This window comes from Callionymus lyra, chromosome 9 (genome assembly GCF_982586985.1).
Source record: "Callionymus lyra chromosome 9, fCalLyr1.hap1.1, whole genome shotgun sequence".
In the NCBI taxonomy this organism is placed as follows: domain Eukaryota; kingdom Metazoa; phylum Chordata; class Actinopteri; order Syngnathiformes; family Callionymidae; genus Callionymus; species Callionymus lyra.
In genome coordinates, this window is record NC_141826.1 from 28,140,440 (window position 1) to 28,160,262 (window position 19,823).

The following is a 19,823-nucleotide window of genomic DNA, read 5'->3' on the forward strand; positions in this document are numbered from 1 at the left end:
TGAGGCGTCAGAGCTAGGATGAGGCGTCAGAGATAGGATGAGGCGTCAGAGATAGGATGAGGCGTCAGAGATAGGATGAGGCGTCAGAGATGGGATGAGGCGTCAGAGATGGGATGAGGCGTCAGAGATGGGATGAGGCGTCAGAGATGGGATGAGGCGTCAGAGATGGGATGAGGCGTCAGAGCTAGGATGAGGCGTCAGAGATAGGATGAGGCGTCAGAGATGGGATGAGGCGTCAGAGATGGGATGAGGCGTCAGAGATGGGATGAGGCGTCAGAGATAGGATGAGGCGTCAGAGATAGGATGAGGCGTCAGAGATAGGATGAGGCGTCAGAGATAGGATGAGGCGTCAGAGATAGGATGAGGCGTCAGAGATAGGATGAGGCGTCAGAGCTAGGATGAGGCGTCAGAGATAGGATGAGGCGTCAGAGATAGGATGAGGCGTCAGAGATAGGATGAGGCGTCAGAGATAGGATGAGGCGTCAGAGATGGGATGAGGCGTCAGAGATGGGATGAGGCGTCAGAGATAGGATGAGGCGTCAGAGATAGGATGAGGCGTCAGAGCTAGGATGAGGCGTCAGAGATAGGATGAGGCGTCAGAGATAGGATGAGGCGTCAGAGATGGGATGAGGCGTCAGAGATGGGATGAGGCGTCAGAGATAGGATGAGGCGTCAGAGATGGGATGAGGCGTCAGAGATAGGATGAGGCGTCAGAGCTAGGATGAGGCGTCAGAGATAGGATGAGGCGTCAGAGCTAGGATGAGGCGTCAGAGATAGGATGAGGCGTCAGAGATAGGATGAGGCGTCAGAGATAGGATGATGCTCTTCACAAGGACGTTGGTTGGACTCCAGCTCCGTCACTGGGGTCCTCAGGCTTCTGGTCTGGTCTCGGCATCTGTCGGTTGATGCTGTTCTGGATGAAGAGCTTGAGTCCGTGGAAGTCCTGCGTGAACAGATACTCCAGGTACCAGTCCCACGGAGCCGAGTCCTGAAACAGAAGGTTCCGTCAGTAAACACATCTTGAGGTCTTAGGACTGAAGAAAACTGGGACAACCTTGATGGAAGTGAGGTCCACGTCCTTCCTCCCGGGCCAGCACTGAAGACATGAATATTCACAGCTTCATATCCAAGGATCTCAGTCGAGACCGAAAATGTGTGTATTATTGAAGATGATGTAGAGCAGCTTGAATTATGAGCTTCTCTGTATTAATGTTAATATTAATGTTCAGAACATTTGTCTCTGAAACACGAACAAAACTGAACAAAGACTTTTTTTACTCGCGTACGAACGACAAGATTTTTACTTTTTATATCGTTTTCATTATAGTTGAAAATTGTTTGATTATAGTTGAAAATTGTTGGATTATAGTTGAAAATTGTTGGATTATAGTTGAAAATTGATTGATTATTGTTGAAAATTGTTTGATTATAGTTGAAAATTGTTTGATTATAGTTGAAAATTGTTGATTATAGTTGAAAATTGTTTAATTATAGTTGAAAATTGTTGGATTATAGTTGAAAATTGTTTGATTATTGTTGAAAATTGTTTGATTATAGTTGAAAATTGTTGGATTATAGTTGAAAATTGTTTGATTACAGTTGAAAATTGTTTGATTATAGTTGAAAATTGTTGGATTACAGTTGAAAATTGTTTGATTATAGTTGAAAATTGTTTGATTACAGTTGAAAATTGTTTGATTATAGTTGAAAATTGTTTGATTTTAGTTGAAAATTGTTTGATTATAGTTGAAAATTGTTGGATTATAGTTGAAAATTGTTTGATTATTGTTGAAAATTGTTTGATTATAGTTGAAAATTGTTGGATTATAGTTGAAAATTGTTTGATTATAGTTGAAAATTGTTTGATTATAGTTGAAAATTGTTGATTATAGTTGAAAATTGTTTGATTACAGTTGAAAATTGTTTGATTTTAGTTGAAAATTGTTTGATTACAGTTGAAAATTGTTTGATTATAGTTGAAAATTGTTTGATTATAGTTGAAAATTGTTTGATTTTAGTTGAAAATTGTTTGATTACAGTTGAAAATTGTTTGATTATAGTTGAAAATTGTTTGATTATAGTTGAAAATTGTTTGATTATAGTTGAAAATTGTTTGATTTTAGTTGAAAATTGTTGGATTACAGTTGAAAATTGTTTGATTACAGTTGAAAATTGTTTGATTATAGTTGAAAATTGTTTGATTATGGTTGAAAATTGTTTGATTATAGTTGAAAATTGTTTGATTATAGTTGAAAATTGTTTGATTATAGTTTAAATTGTTTGATTATAGTTGAAAATTGTTTGATTATAGTTGAAAATTGTTTGATTATGGTTGAAAATTGTTTGATTATAGTTGAAAATTGTTTGATTATAGTTGAAAATTGTTTGATTATAGTTGAAAATTGTTTGATTATAGTTGAAAATTGTTTGATTATAGTTGAAAATTGTTTGATTATGGTTGAAAATTGTTTGATTATAGTTGAAAATTGTTTGATTATAGTTGAAAATTGTTTGATTATAGTTGAAAATTGTTTGATTATGGTTGAAAATTGTTTGACTAAACACTCAGAAGTGAGTCTCACCTGCTTGTGGAAGTTAAAAGCGTACCCCAGCAGTGCAGGGTGATGCACGAGGTCGAACCTGGTCGAGCACTGACTGACTCTGCTCTTGAGCAACACCTGCTCATTGACCTCTAAACCCATCCCTGGCTTGAAGGTGCCAGAGTTCCACAAGCTGTTGACCATGACGACCAGGTACTGGTTGAACTCCTGGTAGGTCTGACGGCTGATGTGGAGGGCGAGCTGACACACACACACACACACACACACACACACACACACATACATGATTTAAGTACTTTACAACACAAACAATGACCTCATATATATATTCCTGGTTTGATCCTTCATTCCAACAGAACACGAGAGGAAACATAAACAAGAATAAAGACATAAAGTCATCATGTCGTTCCATCATAAAGTTCTACCAAACCTAACCATCATCGCTGTAGAAACATCTGAACGTTTCTTTACCTTCGTGGCTTTTTGACTCTTGGCTGAAAGCAGGTTGTTCTTGTATCTGAGGAGAGAATCAAGGTCGTGAAGCTTCATCATCAGTGTCATGTTTAAAACATCAGTGTCTTCACAAGAGTCACTGGTTGAACATTAACTCATTCAATTTTGAAAAGGTTTTGATTAAAATCTCATTTTATGATAATTTAATTCAGTAACTAATGCATTGAAAAATTACATTTGATGTTTTTTTACATAATTGAAGCAGAAAATGTGAATATATTAAAATGTTTTCATTTATTTTTACATAGTTGGACAATTTAATCATTGAACAATATTTTTTCTTAATTCAATATGCTTTAATTCTTAGTCTTTTTAATTCAATATAAACGTTGGTTTAAGTCACCAGACATCACCAACAGAGCACAGATACTGGATCATTTGCTTCTACGTCACATGATCTTCTGCTCCTCACATGATTGGCTGGAAGTTTGACCAGTAGCTCTGTTAGTTTTGTCTGATCCCACAGCTAATGTCACGCCAACCTCATATTCAATTGAAAAAGTCTGTGTGAAAAAGATATTTAATTAAAAAAAACTATTGGAATTATAGAATTGAAGTCTATGTATCATGTAACAAAATCTTTATTTTATATTAAACTAAATTTTTAATGTCTTTATTCAATTTTTAAATAAAAACAAATACAACTTTTCAATATAGAAATGATCAAATGAAAATATTGTACAAACGTACAATACTCTTGACAATAGTCTCTCTTTCTTTCTCTTTGTTCTTTTTCTTATTTTATTTTTGATTTATTTTATATGAAAAAATTGCTGTATTTGCTGTGGCTATTGGAAAAAAACAATTTCCCGAAGGAGACCTGCTGAAGGACCAATAAAGTTCTACCTTACCTTACCTTAGTCTGAGATACTATTTGAGAGAAGCTTCATCACATCTAAACACTGAAGTTATGCAGGGAAGCGTTTGTTCTTCCAACATTAAAGCACCTTCAGTTGAAATGATTTTAATTCCAGGGACTAATCTGTGTGTTTACTACGACCTCGTGTAACAAATGAAGCTCTTGAGAAGAACTCATTACCATGAATCATGCAGTAGCATGTCAGCGCAATTAAACCCTTTCATTCCTCGCCTGCTGTTCATTATGCACGAGCATGTGACGTCCCAGCATGCAACTGTGCTGCTGAGGCGAGTACCTGTACATGATGTACGCCAGTCGGTCCAGGCTGACGGCGTCGGTGGAGCACAGAGCCGGGTAGAAGACCCCGGGCGGAGGCAGCATGATGAGAGGAAGCCCGTAAGTCAGGAACATGTCGCTCACCTGAGGAAGACAAGATGTTCATGAGCGACGATGATATATACTGTATACTAGTCTTTTATCTTCAGTTCAGCAATAAAATATAAACCTTTCATCGTCATTTACAGCAGAGGCTTCTTGTTTATGTTGCTTTATTCTGATGATATGTTCTTTACATGAAGAATGTTTTGATTATAGTTGAAAATTGTTATATTACAGTTGAAAACGGTTTGATTACAGTTATATATATATATATATATATATATATATATATATAATATGTATGTATCCAAACTAGTGTAAAAACAAGTAGATATTAAAACAAATGTGTTCTTCAGGAGGTGAAACTTCTCTGTAAAAACACTTTCAACTGGAGGCTCTGGAGGCTCGTCATGTTGTCGGCGAGTGTTTTCCAAACAGTCCATTAAAGAGCATCAAGTACCAGAGCCGTCTAATGACTGGATCGGCTACTAATGTCTGCTCATGCTTGTAATGTTGCCGCCGCAGTCAAACAACCTCCAGACAGATGATGATGGTGCATTAAGAGGAGCAGGAAAGTATGAAGAAACTCACGTGAGCCTTCACTGCTCAGAGGAGTTTAAGAAAACATTTATTAGAAGACGACGAGGAACAACATCTCAAACTCTTCAGCGGCTCAATGTGCTGCAGCAGAGATTAACGGCTCGTGCTGCTACTTTTCTTCTTCACAAGTTTTGGATTTTAGATCCAGCTGATGTGACATCTCGTTTTAGTCACAACGAAAACCACAACTTAATCATTGTTGCTGAGATAAGACTTTGCTACAGATGTGTCACATGACACAGTTTATCTTCATTTTGATCCTTTCTTCAATTATTTAAATGTCACGTTTAATTATATTGATTTACTTTAAATTGAAAAGTAATACTAATGGTAATGAGATTGTATAGTTGTTTAATGACCCGGGACTTCATGGATATAACTGATGTAAATATTAGCAGCTCAAGGCCTCGGCTCCACTGACTTGGTAAAGTCATCAAGAGGGTCGACGTGGGTCACGTTTGGTTAATGTTCTCACGAGGAAGAATGAAAAATATAAGACGCACTTGTTTGTTTACACTGGCGTGTGCAACACAACACTTGATTCCATCTTGAGCTGAAGACGGTCATTATCTAATATATCTATCATTGATCTTCACTCAGACAGAAGTGTCTTTTAAGATACAGCGTTTATTCAAGGAGGTTTTTGTCCGAGGAAATATATATATTTTTTTATCATTAGGGAAATCCAAGTTCTCCTTCTATAGTGTGTAATGATGGCTTTTAAGAAAAAATCCAAAGTATAGTTGCGGTTGCAGTAGTATACAAGCCAAACTTTACTGGAGAAATGAATAATCAATAAGTTACCAAATATCAACCAGATAAAGAAAATATGTTGAAACTAAATTTCAGTAACCAACATGATTTAAATGAGTCTTAGTGCAGAAATAAACACTCAAATGATAATTTAAAATCAATTAAAACTTAGTCATCGAAGCATTAAAGCGACACAAGACTGAAAATATTGTTTTTGAATCCTCCTAGTGTCCGAACAGTGTAACTACAATGTCTTAGATCCTCCGTGGTGCAGTTGCCACTTAAAGCATCTTTAGAAAACAAGGTAAAAACTCTTGTCGGGTCAGATTTCATCAAGTTTTCTGTACTGAACCACTGATGAACATCTGGTCACATGACTCTCAGACTCGTCCAGACAAAGTTAAGGTAATCGTTCAAATATCATCCAGAGATTCAAGTCTTGATTAAGCCATGATGCCAGAAAATGTGAAAAATAATTTTTAATGTAGACGTTTTCTCTGCTTCAATATCATATCTGACAAGATGTTCTTCGATACAAACGTGCATTTTTAAACGACTCTTACGTAACTTTTACTCGGACGAACCTTATCTCGACACGGATCCTTTCCAGAGCAGAACCGCCAGCACAGCCTTATTTCATATGAATGGGCAAAACAGAGCAGTTTCCATGGCAACATTTAAAAATATTCAGATGACTAAACTGACGACTGAACGTTTTGTTAATATTGTGATATTAATATGAAGAGATTTTGGAACATCTTGAGTTTAAATTAAAACCCTTAACAGCTGTTTCTAACACCAGTCCGTCCTCCAGAGGAATTAGAGAACATTTATCAACGCGCTGCAGTTATTATATAAATAATATTCAATTCATTAGCCGTTCTTCAAACGCCTCCAAGTGAAGTCTATTAACAGATGATAAAGAGAAAATGTATTTCTTCTCTATGCTCTGGTTTAATTATATGGAAATGATTCATTTATTGACACTAAACTGCAGTGATCACACTCACACACACTAAAACACAATTGATCTTTTTAGTTCAAGCCAATCACGGATTAGTCGCTTCCCGTTTGAAAAATAATTCAGATTTAATTTCTATTGTTTCTATTAAGAGGAGAAGGAAAGCAAATGAATGTGATGCATTTTCATGTGGTTTGAAGTCGCCTTTAAATCCGTCTCTACAGTTTCCACTCGACTCACTCACCGTCTCGTAGAAGTCCAGCACGAAGTTGAGCAGCAGAGGTCGACCGCCCTCCAGCTGCAGACCCACCGTGGCCAGACGGCCCACGAAGTGCACCAGCTCCATCACAGAGTCCTTGAACCCCGACAGACTGAAGCTCCTGAGAAGGAAGGAGAGCTTGAGTCGACGGGATCCCTGAGGCAAGAAGCCAATTCTTAAAAAGCCTTGGAGAAATAACCAGAATCTGTCAAAGTGGCATTTAATTACAAGAGGGAAGATTAATCCTGACTGTGATTATAGAGTAGAAGCTGCCCACGTGCCAATGAGCAGCGCTTTGAAGGACAGTAGGAGAAGCAGGTAGAGTCAAGAGTGTGATGCGTATCAGGATACAAAGATATAGGGATAGTGTAATAACAAGTATATATGTGTAGTATTGTCCAGTACTTGACTCTGGTGTTGTGATAGTGTAATAACAAGGATATATGTGTAGTATTGTCTAGTACTTGACTCTGGTGTTGTGATAGTGTAGTAACAAGTATATACTGTCTGTGTAGTATTGTCCAGTACTTGACTCTGGTGTTGTGATAATGTAGTAACAAGTATATATGTGTAGTATTGTCCAGTACTTGACTCTGGTATTGTGATAGTGTAGTAACAAGTATATATGTGTAGTATTGTCTAGTACTTGACTCTGGTGTTGTAGTATTTACAGACCACATGACTCTTGACAAAGTCGTAACTGCTTTCATTTGTTTTTAAACCAAAATCACAAAAAAAAAATCAGCTTTAAAAGCTGGTGGACTCACTGTATCCTCTCGTCCTCAGTCATTGATAGGATTTCATTGTTACTTTATCTATTGAGGATGGAGTGCTGCCATCTAGAGGTCGCAAGTTTACTTGCAACATGAATACATTTCTTTTCAATCGTATTTTTAAACTTTATATACACTATTGAAATGTAAACCACTGAAGTACCACGAGTTGAAAGGAACAATTCTCTGAACAAGTGATCAGATTTGTGTTGAAAGTGAAGATCTTCATGCAGAAGTTCTGATTGGCTCTGGACTTACATGGGAGTGTGGCTGCTGACACTGATGTCCAGATTGTCGTCCAGAGCGTAGACCGAGTGCCACGTCAGCCACTTGAGCAGCATGTTGTTCAAACTCTCCACGAGTCCACACTGCAGAGAGGAGATGCTCAAGGGCTCGGATGTGAACCTTTGACAATCTTTTTGAACCAACATCATACCAGCAGGTGATGAGGTCATGAAACGTCAACAACAAAATGACACTAATGCAAGTATGACTAGGAGGAAGAAGATATAAGGATTTTCTCTCTGATCCCTTTAATCTTTAAACAATCTTTACTTAAAAAATTGAAAACAGAATTACCTTAAAAAACAGAGACGACGTACAAAAGAGCCGGAACAGTGGTTCAAACAGAAGGGAGCTCATTTCTAAGGAAGTGAGAGAAGAAAAGCATCAGATAAACATCTTTGCTGCTTGTGATCATCGTGACAAAACAAGATAACGAAGGATCTGGGTCTGACGGAGGCGGATCATCTCCACACTCACGAGAACTAGGCACCACAGCGATGTTGCTCAGCAGGCCCAGGATCTCCGGGCAGAGGAGCGACCCGTCCCAGATGGACAGGAACTTGTAGAGGAAGACCTGCGAACTGTAGAAGCCCTCCTGCAACAGAGGATACATGTCATGAAGGAGTCTGATGCCAGACCATGACCTGGACTCGTCTCACCTGCAGGAAGTGCTGAACGGTGAGAATTCTTCTTAAAAACTGAAGCGGCTCATCTGAACCCGGAGACGTTCCTCCGTCGCCGCAGAAGAGAAACTCTGAAGGAAGAGAAATACTTCAAGTGTTATTTTCACTAAAGTGTTGACACTTGTTTACGAGGAATAAGAAGAAAAAAAATATTATTCATTATTTGATTATTAAATGTGATTATTATGATAAGTGTATAAACATTTATTTACTCAGACTTAGAGCCTAATGCATGTTTTTCATCGTTGAGTTCTTTAAGGAAGTTTTTTTTACTTTGTTTTACTGTCATCAGAATATTATATACATTTTTTTTATGGTTGTCTGTTTTTTAAGCATCGGCTTTTGTTTAATAATATAATTCCCACAATTAAATTTTACAGAGACAACAATTGAGATCAAAAACATTTACAATGATCTTTGTCATAAACGTGCGTTTAATGTATTTTAAATTCAGTTTGCGATGATCAATAATCAGCAGGAAGACACTCTTTGTACTCAATCAACGTAAACGTACAGAGTAATGGACTTTTTTTTGTACACAGTACTATGTATTAAAATAGATTGTATGAACAGTCAGAGACATCAAAAATCATTGAGTTTGTTTTGTCAGGGTTCTTTGTTTTACGTTACAAACATGTTTATTTGAACAGCAGATGAACTTCAGCACAACCACAGAACTCCCATGACCTACACACTGATCTATTTAGTGAAGTTTGATTGGTCGCTAAAAACTCTACGTCTGTGTTTCTATGTCAAAAGACTTCCGCAGCTGTGATTGGTTTGCTGGGCGGCAAAGCAAGGGGAGCTGTTCAGGTCATTGTTAAAGGAATGTTGAGTATGAAGTTGTAATAAATGCTCTTAAGTAAATGCTGTCAATTCTACTATCAAGTCTTAAACATACAAGTCGAGAAAATATGACAAAATAAATCACGTGAAAATGTTACATAGTGCTGCTTTAATACCACGCTTGATAAGACTATCCATCAGTTATCCATCAACGTGAGCTCATCTAATAAGTTACCTTCTTGAAGAGCATGGCCGAGCCAGAAGTTGAGTTGCAGGAGCGCCGACTCATCCTGCACACAGTCCAGGTAGTGCAGCGCCAGACTGGACCCCAGCAGGGAGCCCATCTGAGCCGGAAGCTGAAGGACGGGGGGTTATAAAGACACTCATTTGAATCCAATCAAGCACATTGAAAAAACATTTAAAAACAAAAATCCTTCACAGATCATTGTTCAGTTCAAGTATATTCAGAGTATTATGGTCGAATCAGACGAGATCAGCTGGTCAACAATCATGACCTCACAGGATCATCCTGAGGAAGTACTGCTGGAGCAACGGTACAAGAGTAACTGGACAAGAGTAACTGGACAAGAGTAACTGGACAAGAGTAACGGGACAAGAGTAACTGGACAAGAGTAACTGGACAAGAGAAACTGGACAAGAGAAACTGGACAAGAGAAACTGGACAAGAGTAACTGGACAAGAGTAACTGGACAAGAGTAACGGGACAAGAGTAACTGGACAAGAGTAACTGGACAAGAGTAACTGGACAAGAGTAACGGGACAAGAGTAACGGGACAAGAGTAACGGGACAAGAGTAACGGGACAAGAGTAACTGGACAAGAGTAACGGGACAAGAGTAACGGGACAAGGGTAACGGGACAAGAGTAACGGGACAAGAGTAACTGGACAAGAGTAACTGGACAAGAGTAACTGGACAAGAGTAACTGGACAAGAGTAACTGGACAAGAGTAACGGGACAAGAGTAACGGGACAAGAGTAACGGGACAAGAGTAACTGGACAAGAGTAACGGGACAAGAGTAACGGGACAAGAGTAACTGGACAAGAGTAACTGGACAAGAGTAACGGGACAAGAGTAACGGGACAAGCACCACCATGAGTGAGGAACTGATGCAGCTCTGTCTGGAGTACTTTCACAAGGATTTGAGCTTTAAAAGGCACTAGATTGTATCTCGGGGCAGATTATGTGTAGCATGAAGCAGAAAAGTCTGTATCCAGTGACTCCAATTACAGCATCAGTTCCCTGCGTCTACGTGAGCATCTGCTTCGTACTTTGTTCACTGAATTCACATTTAGGGGCTAAAAAAGTCATTCAACCGTTGCGAGAACAAAATGGATCATGTAGGATGAAGTCCATCTCAAATTGGTCGATCTCCTTGTCAGGGGAACCATCCAAGCTTCGTTTACTTCTTTACACAGTGATTAACGGCAGAATTGCCTGTGAACGACCGCAGCGCCACCAAGTGGTTACAACGATACATTACAGTATTTAGTCTGTCGACGACAGACGCGGAGCAACTGGTTATTGTTTCAGTCTCTCAGATAAACCGCCATTCAACGACAAACATTGACAGAATACGTTAACATGACAACAGCGAGTCAAGAGGTAATTTCTCTTGCGCTGTTTCTACAAGGGATGACACATGACGTACAGTTACATGACTGTATGTGTGCTCGTGACCAGGGAGCTGTTGCACTGACCAAGAATCCGGTTCAGAGACAAAGATCAATGATTATGAACATCAATTATATTTGTTTTTCTTGAGTGTCTTATTACAGGTAAAACAAATACTGTTTATTCTTCTTTAGAAAAACATTTTGTTGAAGCCCGTTTCAGGAATTAGACTCGTTTTCTAAACGGGTTCTTTGTAAACAAATTGAATAAATAACTACACCGTTTGTGAGGATGACAACAAGTAAGATGTTGTGGTATGTTTTCGTGTTGTTGCTCATCTTTGTCACACATTATGGTAATTTGTTGATGAGACAGCACCTGTGCTGTATAAATGTGTGTGAACATATACAGGTGAAAAGAAAAGACCAGATGTTTTGTTGCGATATCAGTCTCTGTAGATGATCACACGTTGAAGTCCCAAAGCCTGACAAAGTCTTACCTCGATGTGGTGCATGTTCTCCAACAGCTGAGCAAAAGACTGAATCCGAGCCAGAGGAACCAGCTTCCTGCTGGAGGAGGTTTCAGACCGTGACACTGTACCAACCGCGGATCTCATAGCTGGCATCTCCAGGTGAGTGAGTTTCTATAGAAGGAGAGAAATCAAGCTTCAATCAACAATCATCGTGGCTCGTAAACTGCGTTCATGAAAAGGTCCGGCGCCGACAGACGTGCGAAGGATTAGGTGGTGAAAATGTTACCATAAATAACCAGCAGCAAAGATCACTTCATCGCATTTATCGAAGGTTGTGTGTGTAGATCACATGACAGCCAATCATCCATCCAGTCACTTGATTGACAGACACTCACAGTCACATGCGACTTTTTCTAACACAAACCCTGGACTTTCATCAAAAGATGTGTCATCACTCAGTCACATGGCTGATTTGTCTTGTTTGATATTTGATTGTGTTAATATAAAAACAACTTTATTGACTCTACACACTCACAGAAAACCATGTTAGTGAAGCTCCAGCTGATTTGTATTTTTTTAGCATTGACTTGATCATTTAAGAAGAAGCTGATATGATGAAAACATCTGAACACTCCTGTGTTGAACATATATAACATTAGTTATAGTAAAATAGTAAAAACTGCTACATTACCCTCTTCCGATTGGGGTTCTTGTCCGTCACAGTGAAGACGGTACTGATGCTGGAGGTCGGTTGGTTTCCGTTCCTCTTCTGCACATTGATCAAGGCAGTTTTCCAGGGAGAGTTGTGATTCCTGAACCCACTCTGAGAGAAAACAGAAATCAAATGCGCCATGAGGATTGTGGGAAACAAATATAATGACAACAGTTTCACAAACCTTCATCTTTGATGGAACAGAGAGAATCACCAGATCTGGACAAAACACTTTGTAAAGCGACAGCAGTTGTAACAAGAAGGGCTGTCTTCCCTGAGGAAGAACAAAAACATCAGTTTATCTTTCCTCCCCAGCTAATGGTTAGATTTCTTTAAATGTAGGTTTTTGATTGTACAAGATGCATAAAAACATTTCATAGTGATCAACCTACCAATTTTGACTGAAGGTCCAGAAGCTTTCTGACTCGAAATACTCGGACTGTAACAATGGAGACATTGAAGGAACATCAATTACAGATGCAACTTCAGAAGAGAATAGAGTTGTGAAGATGAATGGAGTTGTGAAGATGAATGGAGTTGTGAAGATGAATGGAGTTGTGAAGATGAATGGAGTTGTGAAGAAGACTCACCGCTTTCTTTGCTGGTCAGTAAGTACAACAGATGACAGACGTACGGACACTGGAAGAGGAAAACATTTTCAATAAAACACATCAAATACCAGCTTTGTTGAAGATGTAATATCTCAAATAGACTTTATTATTAGATAATATTTGGTTGGTGCTTGAATATTGAATATATAACATTAAAGATCCCACGGACTGTTGATATGTTTGTAATATGTTTCCAAACACACTTGAAAACGGAATGATAAAACATGTTCTGGCAGCTTTAGATCCTACAAAAGGTTTTTCAATCATTTAATACCACCAGAAAAAAATAGTATTTACAAATCTCACATTTTATTTAAGAAGACGAATGAAAAATAAACAGTAACAACTGATACAATATCCCTTCGTATACTGTAGTGTATTTCCTCAAAAAAAATATAAATTAGTTCACAGTATGTGTTATTTATATATGTACAATTTCAAACATACACAATTTATCATTTGCTTTAATCGCAAAGTTGTTCAAAGTTGAGTTGATCAAACTAGATGTTTAAGTTAATTTCAGTTTTATTATGCTATAATGTATCAGTTTGTGTTAAGAATCCAGTTATTACGTCGTCTTATTATAAAGATATTACTATTGTTATTGTCCGTTATGTTGTTATTAATTGGCTGCAATATCTTGCGACTCCCTCGATGACACATTTGTGAATGTTTATGGTTCATGAACGTCAACTTATTCAACCACATACCAGGTTTTCTTCGGACACAAAGCTGAAGATGAAGCCGTAAACAGCTCTTAGTTGGTCCTTGGCATCAATCAGGTCGAACATCGTCAAAACCCATTTTAGAAATAGAATCTGGAGAACAAAAAAAAACATGTAAACAAAGAAATACAAGCGGTGGTTAACATCCAACAATAACAGCTTCACAACAGTTGAACATAAATAAATATAGTTGCCATTCATTTTAACAAACAATTCATTTTGTCAACGTATGAGATGATTTGCCTTTTCCTCGCATAGTTGGTCAAGTAAAAGGTCAAGTTAACTCTCACCTGTGTATTTATAGGTATTTTGCTAATTCCCAGCCAAACGACTGCTCTCACGACGGCCTCCTGTGGCACCACCGAGGAGGGAATCAAACACCTGAGCACTCGCCCGCAAGGAGACGTCCCTTTGAAAGAACATTCAAATGTTAACCAGAAATTATTGTAACAGAAATGAGACGAGTTAAAGCAGGATATGTGGAAGTAAAGCATCGTCGTACCCATCCTGAGGCTCATAGCAAACTCCAACATAACAGAAATGGCTTCGGGCGTCAGTCCTCGACTGTAGGCGGCGCTCTCCACCCGCACCAGGTTCCTCTCGAGCTCATCGTTCCCCGTCACGGGCGTGCCGGCTTTAACTGGAAGAACGGAATCAAATCTTTGTTGTCGTCGTTCATGAACCACGGATTATCGTACCGACACGTTTGGTCAACATTATAATGTCTGTGATGTCGTCCAAATAAAGTTTCTATAACAACTAAATGTATTTTTTTATCACATATTTAAGACACAAAGCCAAACATGTCCTTCCCTTCAGACTTATTCATGCAGGAAGGACAGATTCTGCCGTTTCTTTCTGCCCAAGAATATAACATTTATAAATATATACTTTTTTAATCTCAGAGAGAAAGGCCATTTTAGCAGCATCTATTTGAAAAGAGACATAGGGAGTTAAAAAAAATACAATGTTGTGCAAACGTAAAAATAAAATGCTATAAATAAAGCAAAATATATAACATGCAATACATAATAAAATAATGTTTTAATAAGTGCACACTACAGTACTTCTCTAGTGTTTTATGTTTCATATTTATTCATTTATTATTGTGTTTATTTAAAGATAATTTATATTCATAATTGTTTTGTTATTACCTTTAACTGTATGTTATTTCAGATATATCAACTTTATTAATGTGTATACGTGTTTATTATATTATTATTATTTTTGCATTCCCAACTTAATGGCCCTCAAAGTGGTTAGAATGAAGCAATATCTTATTTTACTACTTAATATTGTCATATTTATGATGTTTTTACTATAGTTTTTCATTATGTACACTGTACGTTTCATGTGTTTACTGCCAACTCTCTGCTGTGATAACTTTAGAATAGAATAAAGTCAATCAAGACTAAAGTAGATGATATGAAAGAGATCTTCCAGACATGAGCAACAGAGCCGGAGAACAAGAGTCACACCCAAAACAGGAGAAATGACGTCTGTGGCCAAACTGCTGCCCCCGCGACGTACAAACATTTAGTTCGATAAACGTTATGAAGAACTAAACATATTTAAACACAGTTTAAGAGAACATTGAACATATTTAAACACAGTTTAAGAGAACATTGAACATATTTAAACACAGTTTAAGAGAACATTGAACATATTTAAACACAGTTTAAGAGAACATTGAACATATTTAAACACAGTTTAAGAGAACATTGAACATATTTAAACACAGTTTAAGAGAACATTGAACATATTTAAACACAGTTTAAGAGAACATTGAACATATTTAAACACAGTTTAAGAGAACATTGAACATATTTAAACACAGTTTAAGAGAACATCGTCTCACCGTCACTAAAGTACTGCAGCGCCTCCAGCAGCGGCTCTTTCTTCTTCTTCTTCCGTCTTTCTATCTCAGCGACTCTCAAACTCCTGTTGAAGCTTCTGTTGTTGAGCGTCTGCTCGCTCGACGAGGACGTTTCCGACTCGTATGAGTTCACCGTCGCTGCCATGTTGACATCAGAACAGCCTGTTGTTACGAGCGGCCATTCAATTTTTTTACAAAATCGCGCGACCGTTTGTCCTGCGCATGCGCACTTACGATCATTCGTACCCTCTGGGAGTTGTAGTCCAGACATCGACATCCGGTTTGGACCAGAAAAGAAAGGGATTTAATAAAGAAACGTATTCTTTATTCGGCGATTAGAAATCCTTCTTCCTTTTGATAATATGACACTTATATTAAATATATATTAAACCTTCTTCTTTTTTAAATAATGAATTACTTCTTCAGTGATTTAAATTATTTTGTTTTATGACTTTTATTTATTCTATATTATAATGTAAGGTAAGGTAAAACTTTATTGATGTATTCACACCACAAAATATCCCTTTGTTGTTTTTATTGAACCTGCAATAAACGTGTTTTCATTCTGAATGAATATTTTATCATTTAACACATCCACAATCTTTTAGTTTTAGCTTTTCTTTTTCAATTGTTTAGGACATTTCTTTCCTTTAATAGCAAAATGTTTGCTTGTTCTTGTTACACATAGAAATCTGACTAAGTAACTTTAAGTAAAATATATTCTTATACATTAAACATCATGTGGATGAAATTCATTTAAAAAATGTTTCTTTCAATCAGAAATGAATCCAAAACATACCATAAACAAACACGTTTCTTCAAATTGTTTATTTAGTTCAAAATCAGTGACATAAATAAAGACTTCATCCATTCATTGCAAACAAATGTGGTGAGAACAGACAAAAAAGACTCAACAAAGGTTCTTCACTAAAACAACACAACTTTGTGTGGTTGAAACAAACAGTAATTATTCATCTTCTCCTCCATAAATACAGTTTAATCACATTAACTCCAGTGCGAGTATGAATTTAAAATGTTGAGGCCCTGAAAGTTTCCCTCTCATATTATAACTTAATGAAACATGCACAAGTACTTCCTCATCACAGTTTGAAGACAAAAGAAAAAACGGGAAAACCAAACATCTCAACAGATTCATAGTTTGAGGCAGAGATCCGAGCGTTCAGGGAAGATTGTCCACAGATCTGACAGGAACGACAGTGAGTGATCGGTCCAGTGAACACGAGGGATGTGAACGAGAATATCATCAGAATATTCAAAGAATCTTACATTTCAAATGTTGAAACTTGTGCTTTTTAGCCTTTTAGCATTTTTTTACACTTTAATTTAATCTTTTGATGTTGAAAGATAGAATTTGTTATTCATTTCTTGATTAAATTTTCAAAATGAATTAAGTTTATTTCCCAATAAAATTTGATATTCTAATTACAAATCAAAAATAAATGTTTAATATAACCATTATTCAAGTAAACAGACTTTTTAATCCAATATAAAAACATTGCGTAATAGTGTCTTCCGACAATATCAACAGAGCTACTTGATGGTGCACATGGTCACATGATCATCTGTGCATCGCATGATTGGCTGAAAGTTTGATCCAGTAGCTCTGAGCTCTGTTGGTAATGTCTAGAGAAAAAAAACTACTTTTACCAATGAAAAGTAATTGAATTTAAATAAAAACAATGTTTAATTATTGACCAGAATAAGAATATCTAACTCTATGTGTAAAAAAAAATCATGATTATTTACTTGAATTATTAAATAAAAAAACCAAAGTCTTAAAAAAACATCTTGCAACATTTGTAGTGTTAAACTAATTAATTATTCTGATGACACTGATTCTTTAGATGTGTGTGGGTTACTTTCCAGGGTTTCTTCACTTGAGAAGCAGGACTTCAAGACTGCTTGACCTTGTTCTTCTCCTGGTCGTTGACCTGCTGCTCCTCCCGGCTCTCCTCGCGCTCCGGTCGCTCCTCGCTCTGGCGAGCGATCAGCAGGCGACAGGTGAGCAAGATGCCGAAGACCAGGGCGTGAGCGTAACGTTTGAGAGGATCTCCCACCAGCTGGTGGAAGAACAGCACGGCCAGCATGACCAGCAGCAGCAGGAAGTTGGCCACGTCCTTGGGTCGGCCCGGGACCAGGGTGAGGACCACACCACAGCCCACCTCCAGGGAGCCGATGATCTTACGCAGCAGCACGGAGCTGATGCCCATCTTCTTCAGACCCGGCAGCGCTTTAGCGTAGCTTTTGTAGGCTCTTTTCTGAGGGAGAAACACACACTTAGATCCTCACAACACACACTATTGTGCATCACAATATAATGGTTGGATTTAACATTTCAACAATGAATTATCCTTTATGAATAATTGAATTAAATCAGTAGATAAAATGAACATATTTTGTTACCCATAGAGTTTGATATTCAAATGTAATTAATAATAATAAATTCAATATTTTTCAGCTCGTAAATTCAATATAAAAGTGTTTGGTAAATAGTTCAGATGATCTTGCTTTGATTCACGTGATTGAATTTAGAAAATGTTTTTTTTAATTATTGAAATTAGAATAAACTGAAAATTAAAAAAAACATTCATTTTGAAAATATTGACGTATTAATTCAATGTTCAATGTTGGTGTAACAATGACATCATTGGATTTAAAAAATCTTTTGTACACATAAGAAAGAAATAATAGTAAAAAAGGATTAATCATTTGTAAAGATCTTTCGAGACGAGGGTCACAAAGAGCTTTAACAATCACTTTTAAAAATACATAGAGATTTAAAAACTCCAAGACAAACAGAAGATTAAGAAAAAGCTCAAATAAAATGGGCAAAAGTCTGGAAGGATTTCTCTCTATCGTAGCTTGATATTCTTATAGTAATTAAACATTTTTTAATTCAATATAAATCGTGTTACAATGCCATTTTTTTTTAATTATTTGAAAGTACTCGATTATATATAGTTCAATATATATATATATATATAAATGATGAATTAAAGTATTCAAACATTTCATTACAATAATCCCAATATTTGAAATGTTTAATTCAACCATTAATATTCTAATGTCACTGATTCTATTCCAATAAGTAACATATTAGTTTGAATCATTTCATTTGTTCTGAGCCTCAACATAAGAAGGTTCACAGAAGAACATCATCTTCCTAAAGAAGAGAACAAAGAAAAACACTGAACACGTTTAAATAAACACATGAATATAAAGATATTTTCATGAAAGACTAAAAATCTTTCAAACAGGATCGAATTTGAGTTTTCTTTAGTTTTTTATAACCTCGTGTTGTTATCGTTTAGTTTTTACTGGTTTATATTTGATCAGTTCTACGTTTTGAACACATTTAAAATCCATCAAAATAAAGACGTTGATGTGAAAATGGCTCAAATTAACGTTAGCTTAGCCTCATGCTAACAGAACTTCACAGTGTTTCTGACGTCATCAGGAGGCTCCTCAGAAAAGAGCGTAAATGAAGAATAAAGATGGAGATGATAAAGATGTGGAGACGAGAGGGAAGGATGAGGGAACGACGAGGGAACACTGAGGGAACAATAAGGGAACGACGAGGGACCACTGAGGGAACAATGCAGCGAGGACCGGCCTCTCCTCCAGATGCTCACCATCTCACTGTAAGCGTCTCTGCTGAGCCGCGGCGTCAGTTTAATGGTTCCCATGAACACGAAGAACAAACCCAGCGCGAACGACAGCGCCACGATGGTAACCGTCCGCGGAGACGCCATGATTCTCTCCGACGCTCTTCACGCGATGAAGGAAGTGGACGGTGCTGCGAGGATGGAGGGGGGAGGAGGAGGAGGAGGAGGAGGAGGAGGAGGGAGACGAGCGGGAGGCGGACTACAAAGATGGCGGATTCAACATCCGGGAACTCGTTCAAATGTTTCACCCGCGAATATGTTTTGTGTTTTTTTTAGTTTCTAGCTTTTTTTGTTGCTCAAATCGTTTAAAAATGTTATGAATCCCCATATTATAAGATATTGTTTAAACATATATAAAGTTTATAATACCGTGTTTAAGTAAGTAAGTACATCTTTTGTACACAAAGCGCTTTAACAATCATGTTTAAAAATACATACAGATTTAAAAACTCTAAGACAAACAGAAGGAAAAAGGAAAGAAAAGCTGGAATAAAAGTGTCTTGAGATGTTTCTTGAAGGAGTCAGTAGATCATCAAACACAAAATGTTATGAATCCCCATATTATAATATATTGTTTAAACATATATAAAGTATATAATACCGTGTTTAAGTAAGTAAGTAAGTCATTTGTATTTATATAGCGCTTTTTCAGACCAGGGTCACAAAGAAGTTAAACAATCAAAACAATACTCAATA

At 37.2% G+C, this 19,823-nt stretch overlaps 2 protein-coding genes across 2 annotated transcripts; both read right to left on the reverse strand.

The window, feature by feature from the left end:
* Positions 1-696: 696 nt before the first annotated feature.
* cenpi (centromere protein I) lies at positions 697-15,614 on the reverse strand. The gene is made up of 20 exons (XM_087798751.1): positions 15,424-15,614; positions 14,068-14,205; positions 13,856-13,974; positions 13,551-13,658; positions 12,820-12,868; positions 12,622-12,668; positions 12,414-12,503; positions 12,209-12,340; positions 11,545-11,688; positions 9,647-9,767; positions 8,602-8,696; positions 8,420-8,537; positions 8,237-8,301; positions 7,916-8,025; positions 6,870-7,005; positions 4,229-4,353; positions 3,033-3,078; positions 2,583-2,801; positions 1,055-1,096; positions 697-988 (listed from the first exon to the last, which is right to left on the reverse strand). The coding sequence occupies exons 1-20, from the start codon at positions 15,584-15,586 to the stop codon at positions 827-829; spliced, it is 2,229 nt and encodes a 742-aa protein (XP_087654877.1). The 5' UTR covers positions 15,587-15,614; the 3' UTR covers positions 697-826.
* A 640-nt stretch (positions 15,615-16,254) lies between these two features.
* tmem35a (transmembrane protein 35A) lies at positions 16,255-19,257 on the reverse strand. The gene is made up of 2 exons (XM_087799045.1): positions 19,095-19,257; positions 16,255-17,720 (listed from the first exon to the last, which is right to left on the reverse strand). The coding sequence occupies exons 1-2, from the start codon at positions 19,212-19,214 to the stop codon at positions 17,355-17,357; spliced, it is 486 nt and encodes a 161-aa protein (XP_087655171.1). The 5' UTR covers positions 19,215-19,257; the 3' UTR covers positions 16,255-17,354.
* Positions 19,258-19,823: the final 566 nt, after the last annotated feature.